The following is a 9,487-nucleotide window of genomic DNA, read 5'->3' on the forward strand; positions in this document are numbered from 1 at the left end:
AAAATTGTGTTAGAATCATACTAGAATTGTCAGAAATCTAATAAATACTTTTTGAATTGGACATTTCACAGATACGTGTCCTATAGGTGTCATATGAGTGTCGGTGTCTGAAACGAGTATCGGACACCGACACGCCATTTAAGAGTAGTGTTCGAGCTTCATAGAGTAATAAAGACATATATTTGCTTTGTTTATACAATATGTAATTGATTATATCATTGATAGGTTGTATTTAGTGTGTATAATTATAAAAATGGAATTACCATATTTGTCGCCTATTGTTTATATAGGTTGTAATGGATTATATCATTGATAGGTTGTATTTAGTGTGTATAATTATAAAAATGGAATTACCTTATTCCTCGCCTATTTTTTTTACCTTGAGATTTTTACACTATTCGGTTTGACGACCTCTGATCCTTTGACGACCTTTGATACAAGATCGTTGGGCCTTGATCGATACATTATCTTTTCCTTGTCCCAATAAAGTTGGAGTTGAGTTGTTTAGAATAATGGGAATTGTTTAGAGAGGAATTTGTGAATGAAAAATTGTTACTGAAGTTTTTGAAGGACAAGAATTTGTACTGTAAACTTTATTCTCAACCACATGGGTGATGATGGAGAGTAAGGGTGGCAATGCGGGCTGACCTGTCCCGCATAGGCTCGTCCCGCATTTGGCCCGCAAAATGCGGGCCGGGTTGGCCTGCCCCGCACTAGGAGTGCGGGTTCATTTCACTAGCCCACTCCGCATAAGAAGTAACCCGCAGGCTTACGGGCCAACCCACATAATTTTTTTTTTAAATTAAAATTTTATTAATTATAAAAAATGTTATTCCTAGTATTGCAAAATTAAAATTTTATCTGTATTTCATTTCATTTAATTAAGATAAAAATATAAATTCAAGTATGAGAGTTGTTAGAAGATTTGATTAAAAATAATTACAGTTTTGCTTTGCATCAATTTTTTCCTATATATGTATCTAAATGTATAAGAGTATCTTATCAAAGTTTTGTTACAAAATATTCGAATGAAGATGACTAATTTTTTAATTATCCTATTGAAATCTCTTATTTATATTATTTTTTTATTAACAAATTTGAAATATAAAATTGTACTTAAAACTAAATCCACTATCACTTTTAATAGTATAACTCCTTTAGATGATTTAAATAAAATATTCATTTTTTTAGTATATTAAATTCAATTTTTTTAAATAAAATAAAAGTCACTGCAATAATGACTAAATGGGATATGATTTAATTTTACAAAAAAAAATTAAATAATTATTTTTTAATTTACGTGGACCAGCAGGACAACCCGTCCTTTTCCACTGCAGGCCCGCACGGATGACAGGTTATGTGTGACAGACCAAAGTGGGTCAACAAACTAAATTAATGAGTCTGTCCCACACTTTTTGGTCGCAAGCCACGGGTCAGCCACATGGCCTGCCTCGCATTGCCACCCCTACAGGGAGACTATTTTCATTATCCCACGTGTTTAAGTTACTCTCTCACATCTTATCTTGAAAAAATCTACATTGTCCTTTTTTAAACAAATTTGGGATCAAATTAAAACTTTTTAAAATAGTAGAACTAAATTCAAAAAATTAACAAATAAAAGAATAAAAAAAGGCCATTAATCCAAATAAATAATGACAACTATCACCCTCTGCATGTTGTATATTATGAAGAACAAAAAAAATTCTCAGTCCGAAAAATAACAAAAATAACAAATAAAAAGGGACTTTTATTTTTTTATTAACAAATTTGAAATATAAAATTGTACTTAAAACTAAATCCACTATCACTCTTAATAGTATAACTCCTTTAGATGATTTAAATAAAATATTCATTTTTTTAGTATATTAAATTCAATTTTTTTAAATAAAATAAAAGTCACTGCAATAATGACTAAATGGGATATGATTTAATTTTACAAAAAAAAATTAAATAATTATTTTTTAATTTACGTGGACCAGCAGGACAACCCGTCCTTTTCCACTGCAGGCCCGCACGGATGACAGGTTATGTGTGACAGACCAAAGTGGGTCAACAAACTAAATTAATGAGTCTGTCCCACACTTTTTGGTCGCAAGCCACGGGTCAGCCACATGGCCTGCCTCGCATTGCCACCCCTACAGGGAGACTATTTTCATTATCCCACGTGTTTAAGTTACTCTCTCACATCTTATCTTGAAAAAATCTACATTGTCCTTTTTTAAACAAATTTGGGATCAAATTAAAACTTTTTAAAATAGTAGAACTAAATTCAAAAAATTAACAAATAAAAGAATAAAAAAAGGCCATTAATCCAAATAAATAATGACAACTATCACCCTCTGCATGTTGTATATTATGAAGAACAAAAAAAATTCTCAGTCCGAAAAACAACAAAAATAACAAATACTAATGTGTTTATGATCTTAAAAGGAACTACCATTTTAGACAGCCACAAAACCTGCAGTCAGCATGTACAGTACAAAGATAAATAAAATCATAAGCCTTACTTCTGCATTAATGAGAAAACATGTATATATTTATCTCTTTCTTGCTTTTCTCCTTCTGGACTCTGCCTTCTGCCATTTCTTTCTAGAAACCAGTTTACTCTTTGGTTTCAGTTTTAACTCAGGCGAGAATTTGTAATTTGGATCTCTCATACGGGCTTGTATGTCCTTGAAAAACTGAATATTTAGTTGTTTAGGTCCTCCTTGTCTAAGCTCTTCATATTCTGGTCCTGAAACAACATTTTCAAATGCTCCTATTAGAATATCTAAATCACTCATAACCTCCCACACATTACTGTACCTCCCATCTGGACCTTTCTTTAGTTTCTTTAAGGCATTATCAACAGCAATCTTCCTAGCTTGCTTTCCTGGTGACAACTCCTCAGGTTCTTGTTCTGCTTTCAACATTTCTGAGATGGTTCTGTATTTGGGAACTTCGTCAAACTCAAACAATTTATCTATATACTTGTCACTACTTTCATTTGGGTAAGCTGCAGTAGGAATATCATCATCACTATCCATTTCATCACCAGTCCACAATGTCTTCTCTTCATCACTGCCAGACCAGACACTTCTTAACTCATCACTGTCATCTGCATCAATCAAGTCTGAATGTTTTTTAGCTTCCAATCTTGCTTTCTTGATCTCCTTATCTACATTACTCTTAGACCCCATTTCTTTATCACTTTCATCCTCACTTCCTGTCCATAGAGTCTTATCTTCATCCATCTCCTTTGCCCAGGCTTTCTTGAACTCTTCATCCCCTGGTCTTCCCCGGCCAAAGAGATCATAGCCTCTACGTGTGTCAGGTGCATATGATCTCAAGGCTACAAATCCAATTCATTAGCTCAAAGGAACTCATACTATATACTAATTGTATGTGTGAAGCCCACAAAAGAAGCCTTCTTCTGAAGATTAAATTATATATTTTAATTAAAACAATGTCCATAGGGTCAAAGCAATAAATAAAAGTAGGATCTAGAGAAATGAATGATAAAGAATGTGTATTTCCTTATATTTTCTATGTTTAAAGAAGACATGAATTCCATTCATGATTTTATACAAATACTTCAACCATGGATAACATGTTAAATGACAACAGAAGCAAGATTTTACACGGGAAAGAAGAAACATCAATAAAGATGCATTCCAAAGTCCTCCTGACCTAAAGGAAATATACAGATACGTTTAATTTAGTGCATAAAAATCAATAAATAGTTTCTGTAATTAAATTAAAACATGACTGTTGTCTTCTATCAGAAATTCAGTAATGAAAATATAAAATGGTACTTCTAATTGCCACACTACCATAATCAGTTCAAGCCAGCACGGGTTAAAAAATTTCTAACGCAAAGATTACCTTGAAAGTTCATCAGAGAACCACTATTGCAACAATGTTGTAGTACGCTTGGACCTGAATCATAAAAATAAAATACTTCTGACCTGAAATAACAACAGAGATGAGGTAATTCAGCTATTGCAACAAAAAGTTATCTAAAACTAGTATTTCAACAAAATATAAATCACCAAAAAGGCAAAATGATAGATCCGGAAATAATCCTAACCTTTGAGAGAGTGGCAACAAATGTGACTTTGCAACCCTTAGAAGAGATGGAAAAAAACTATTGTAGGAGAATGACCTACATCCCATCAGGAAGAACTATGATCTGTCACTAATAATTTTTTTCTCAGTCCAGAACATTTAGCCACACTTAAACAGGAAGAAATAATTAAAAAAAATATATAATCCTAGGCAGTCCATGCCACAATTTCCAAAATTAAAATCACTAGTGCTATCTTTCAAGGCATGTTTGGATGAAACCATACATTTTCGTAGAATAAGCTGACATTTAATCAAACAGTTAGAGGGCATTGCAGTTAAACCACTAAATCCCACATTTTCAGTAACGAGAACCCATTGTAGCACATTCTTCAACTGAGAAAACAAGCAACAAATAGGTTTCTTAGTTCACGGAGTAGAATGGTTTTCTGGGTGCTATAGATTTCTAAAGAGTGGTGTGAAGAAAATTGGTTACCTGGCAAGGAAATGCAGAGAAGCGAGAGAAAGAAAAAGAAAGAACGACAATAGTAAAAAAAGACCTTGCAATAGTAAGACAAATACGACGTCGTCAAAGGCTGAGGAGTGACCCCGGCAAATAGTTGAAGATGGAAGAACAACAAGGACAATGGTTTAAGGGTTCAGCTTCGACAGATAGAAGACAAAAACAAGTGCAATGTTTATACATGAAAAAGATAATAATTTACATGTGGATTTTATGCTAAGTGATTAAATATATTTTAATTTTGTTTGGACAAAACTCTTTGGTCAGACAATCTATTCTTGTAAATTAAGGGTAAATTGTTTTTTCTAGGTTTTATAAAAAAATTGTATCCATCTTGTACTGGTAGGCACCGGACGAACGCACGTGGCCGACCGGCCATATACACAATAAATGGAAACGAACGCACGTTCCGACCGGCCGTATACACAATAAATGTAAGGGCATTTATGTGACAAGCTAAGGTGGTTAAGATACACCTCCGAAGAATAAGGAATATGCGTTTAGAGAAGATATGTTCCCCGGGTATTCCGGAGCACGACTGACAAGACATATCCATAACCACCCTGAGCCCAAGGGATAGAAAGCATGTTCCCCGGGTATTCCGGAGCACGACTAACAAGACATATCCATAACCACCCTGAGCCCAAGGGATAGAAAGCCCATTAGGCAATCCTATAAATACTGTGCTCAAGCCAGAGAAAGGTACGTTTTCATTCACTTACGAAACTGCGCTTAGAATCTCATACTTACTTGAGCGTCGGAGTGCCTTCGCAGGTACCCTCCCCCGCCCGACCGAAGTGGATAGCACGAAGGGACGACCGACCAAAGGAGACAGCGAGAAAGGGCAATCGACCAGAGGAGAAGAAGATCAACACGTCAGCAATTACACCACGTCAACCGACCGTGCCTGGGCCCCATCTCTCCACTCAGGTACACATCTCAAAGTGTTATATTTTAACGTACAATAAGTCTACATTTCTCTTCATATTTTTATAAAAAAAATATTCATATTTATTTCTTATGTTTTGATAATATCCAACAAAAACTAAAAAATTCAATAAAATATTTAAATGAGGAAATATAAAGCATAAAACACATTTAAAATATATATATATATATATATATATATATATATAACACATAAAGTATGATTTCATTGTAATAATTCAGATTTAAATTGACGTGATATGTTCTATTTCATTTTATTTTTTTAAAATATATGTTTGGTTTTATGAAAAGGAACAGGAGAGAAATTTTAATTATATATTATTTTTAGTTTGAAGATATGGTCAAGTCTAGAAAGATGTTTGAAAAGTTTTTAAAAATATTTTGAAAGCGTTTTTTATAAACTATTTTAATTCGGTGCAGTAAAAATGTTTTTAACAAAACAAACTAGTGTGAGATCTCTAAGAGTAAGTTTACAATTATTTTAATAAAGTTTTAAGATGATGGCCAAAAGAAATAATCTAAATAATAAAATAGAAAAGAAAGTAAATACTTTTGTTTTAAACTACTTTATAATTTGGATTAGATCTAGTTCTAATTTACTTACAAAAATTACAAGTATTATTTTGTATAATTTTTACTACAAGAGTAGATAAAGTCTCCTTAGGTTATATATATATATATGTTAATTTTCCCTTAGATTAGACATTGAATGTACTACAATATACAAAGTCTTTATAAACTACATTGTTTGGTGCTTACAAGAAACTCTCACTCGTGAGGGTATTAAAATTAACACTCCTTACTTTAAGAGTCTTAATTTCACTCATGAAATATTTACAAAGATAATCTCTCTCTAAGATATTACTATCAGACACATTGATTCTTCTAAGCACTTGAAGCTTTTTGACTTTCTTTACATGCAAGAGTTTATGTTAGAGTTTGCATGCTTTTTATACGTTCATTCATTAGTTGATAATACATATGGATACTTTCTTGTATATGTATCTTAAAAATGGTTTATTGAAACTTGTGTGTTGTAGTTTCTCCTTGTGTTAGCATAGTTTCAAAACATGTTTGACTTTTGGCTGACACTTTTTACTGTTATACTCAAGGAACCTCATGAAGGACTCTCCAATCACTCGATGCCATGTATCAACTCTTGTGTGGAAAGTTTCTTACACTTAGGATAGCCACATGGCAAGCTAGGAATGGAGAGTATTCTTATAAGTCAATAGTCATCTTAGGAGTCTCCTTAGCCTATGATAACTATTTTACGACAAGTGTACCGTGTCAGAAGTAATAAATTTGTCTCTTAAGGACAGATATCAAATCAACAAGGAACAATTAAATTCTCAAGTATACTATTCACTAACTAGAAAACAATATATAAAATTTTGTTGAAAAGTTTTAATATATGTCAAATATTTACAAAATTATCATCATGTTTTTATTTACACTGATTCTCAATTAACCGACCTAAAATGTCGTTGTAGAATGCATTATTTACACTAGTGCTAACATGACATGTTTGTAAGTGAAATCTCTCCTAAGCAAGATTTGTCTCGCTTGAGCGAGATTACTTTAGAGAGCATCTCTTTTCAAATACTTAACTTGCCTAGGCGAGCTATATCCCGTATAGGTGAGTTTCCCTGCTTAAAATTTATAAACTTATGCAAAAACATGAATTTTATCAGCAAAATTAAAAACAAAAATTAAAATAAAAAATCAACAATAAACGAATAAAAATTATATGGGGTTGCCTCCCAGTAAGCGCTTTGTTCAGCGTCATGTAGCTTGACGATTGTTTTTATCAAGGTGGTTGAGCTTTTTGTTGTAACAATTTCCTTGTTTCAACCTTAGTTCTTCTAGAATATTGGATTTCAAGTTCCATAGTTCCATTCGTCCTTATTTCTTTGATACCCATAAACTTGACCCTTTTGTTTTCAACCTTTTAGGTTGAAATTTTAACTTAGCACCATTATTGGTTTCCCCGTTCTAAAATCATCCTTCACTATAATTGTCTCCTATTGAACTTTGTCTTTCTCTTTTGTACCTAATGTTGATGATTCTTTATTAGGGAGTGGTTTTTCTACAAATTTTGGTACAGGCTTTTTCTTCTTTTCCTCTGCTTTTGAAATGAAATGATGTATAACTTTCTCAAATACATTTGAAAGGTCCAATCGTTCTTTAGTTTCAAGAAAGGCTTCCTTTGCTGCATCTCTTTGTAAGCAATATTCCCCTACATTAGAAATATTCAAACCATCAAAAACATTAAAAGTTACCTCATCATTTTGAGCTCTTACTTTAAGCTTTCCCTCATCAATATCAATAACAACTCTAGGTATTTTCATAAAGGGTCTGCCAAATATGAGAGGAACCTCATTGTCTTCTTCTATGTCTATTACAACAAAATCTACATGAAATATGAATTTACCCACCTTAACAAGAACATCTTCAACGACACAATATGGATATTTGATTGCTTTATCAGGTAACTATAATGTCATCCTGGTGGTTTTTAATCTCTAAATAACCTATTTTCTTCATCATAACTAAAGGAATTAAATTTATACTTGCCCCTAAATCCAATAAAGACTTGTCCACAGATAAAGCACTTATGGTTATTGGGATAGTAAAATTTTTTGGGTTTTTAGATTTTAGGGGCAAGTTTTTTCTGAATGATAGTACTGCAACCAACCTCCAGCTTTATATTCTTTTCATCAATGAAACTCCCATTTTTTGTAACCACTCCTTCATAATTTTTTCATCAGTTGGCCTTTGCTCCAAAGCCTCTACAAAAGAAATATTATAATACAATTATCAAAAAAAATCCTCTCTTTATCTTTTCTTAAAGGAGAATGAGGATATAGTAAATCTTTTAAAGGAACCTCTCTCTCCTTCACTCTTTTTCTTTCTTTTCTTCTTTTTTCTCATTTTTTTCTTCCTCAATCCTATTCTTCTCTCTCTCCATCTCATTTTCCTCTCCCTCAGTCTCATCTTTTCTTTCTTTTTCGACAACTAAATTATCATCACTCCCTTCTCTTGCTACTTTACCACTTTGAGTGGTAATTACATTGCTATTTTCCTCTAGGTTGGTCTGTGTGTTGGCTGAAAAATGACCACTTTGTCGCTCTGTCAATTGTTTAGGAATTTGTCCCACCTGCATTTCTAAATTTTTTATTGTCGCCTTATTATTCTCTTGACCGGTCAGAGAAGCTTGCATGAATTTTTCTAAGGTATCTTCAAATTTGTTTAGTCTTTCTAAAACTAAAGGATATAGGGGTTGTTGTTGTTGGAAAGGACATTGCTTGTTAGATGGACCATGATGGAAGAGGCCCCGACACCAATCCATTGAAAGGCCACCAAAATGTCAAATTGAGGCAACCACTAGAGTTATGGTCAAAGAGGGGTCAAGAGGACGCATTCTACATGTCATAAACTCTAGTGTAGAATAGTTTTTACATTTTTTGTCAAGAGTAGCATAGTTTAATTCTTTTGTATTTTTGTTGAAACATGCAAAGTGGTACCTAAATGCTAACCTAAGTTTAATTAGAGTTTCATACTCCTAATTAAACTTAGGTCCAGCCCACATTTAGCCTAAGTGGAGCGTAAGGTTCTAGAACTCCTAGCACATGGAAGAATTCTAGAACTTACCTCACATGTGCTGAAATTTAGGAGCCACCTTCCCATGTGCCAACATTGAATTTCCCTCCAATTCTCTTTTCATATTCAGCCCACTCTTGCTATATATAGAAGAGCTTGGGTCATGTAAATTCAAGATTAATTCATTAGTGAAATGCTGCCAATTTTGTGTCATTCTCACTTTTTGCCTAAACTCTCTTAGGATTAGGCTATTAATCTTCCGAAATTTCATCTTCAAGAAGAGTAGGCCTCACCAATCTCAAACCACACTTCTCATGCACCTCCAAGGCTATCATCACTCCTAGGAGAGCCTTGTTCCGCCAACAATTC

At 33.2% G+C, this 9,487-nt stretch overlaps 1 protein-coding gene across 6 annotated transcripts; it reads right to left on the reverse strand.

The window, feature by feature from the left end:
- Positions 1-2,320: 2,320 nt before the first annotated feature.
- Positions 2,321-4,738, reverse strand: LOC137826608 (uncharacterized). Of its 6 annotated transcripts, XM_090293400.1 has the most exons (5): positions 4,605-4,738; positions 4,332-4,440; positions 4,070-4,144; positions 3,865-3,947; positions 2,321-3,331 (listed from the first exon to the last, which is right to left on the reverse strand). In XM_090293400.1, the coding sequence occupies exons 2-5, from the start codon at positions 4,352-4,354 to the stop codon at positions 2,538-2,540; spliced, it is 975 nt and encodes a 324-aa protein (XP_090149526.1). In that variant the 5' UTR covers positions 4,355-4,440; positions 4,605-4,738; the 3' UTR covers positions 2,321-2,537. The 6 variants fall into 6 exon arrangements, with proteins under 6 accessions (XP_090149526.1, XP_068488733.2, XP_068488731.2 ...); XM_068632632.2 differs by lacking the exon at positions 4,332-4,440; XM_068632630.2 differs by lacking the exon at positions 4,332-4,440 and having other exon boundaries at positions 4,070-4,171.
- Positions 4,739-9,487: the final 4,749 nt, after the last annotated feature.

The sequence above is a fragment of the Phaseolus vulgaris genome, chromosome 8 (genome assembly GCF_051622355.1).
Source record: "Phaseolus vulgaris cultivar YP4 chromosome 8, ASM5162235v1, whole genome shotgun sequence".
Taxonomy (NCBI): domain Eukaryota; kingdom Viridiplantae; phylum Streptophyta; class Magnoliopsida; order Fabales; family Fabaceae; genus Phaseolus; species Phaseolus vulgaris.

Coding starts and splice junctions, on each gene's coding strand:
- LOC137826608 (XM_090293400.1), bottom strand. CDS start 4,354: ATGTCAGCTTATTCTACGAAAAT. Junction 3,948..4,069: donor TTGTTGCCACTCTCTCAAAG/GTTAGGATTATT, acceptor TTGTTATTTCAG/GTCAGAAGTATTTTATTTTT. Junction 3,332..3,864: donor TTCTCTGATGAACTTTCAAG/GTAATCTTTGCG, acceptor TTGGATTTGTAG/CCTTGAGATCATATGCACCT.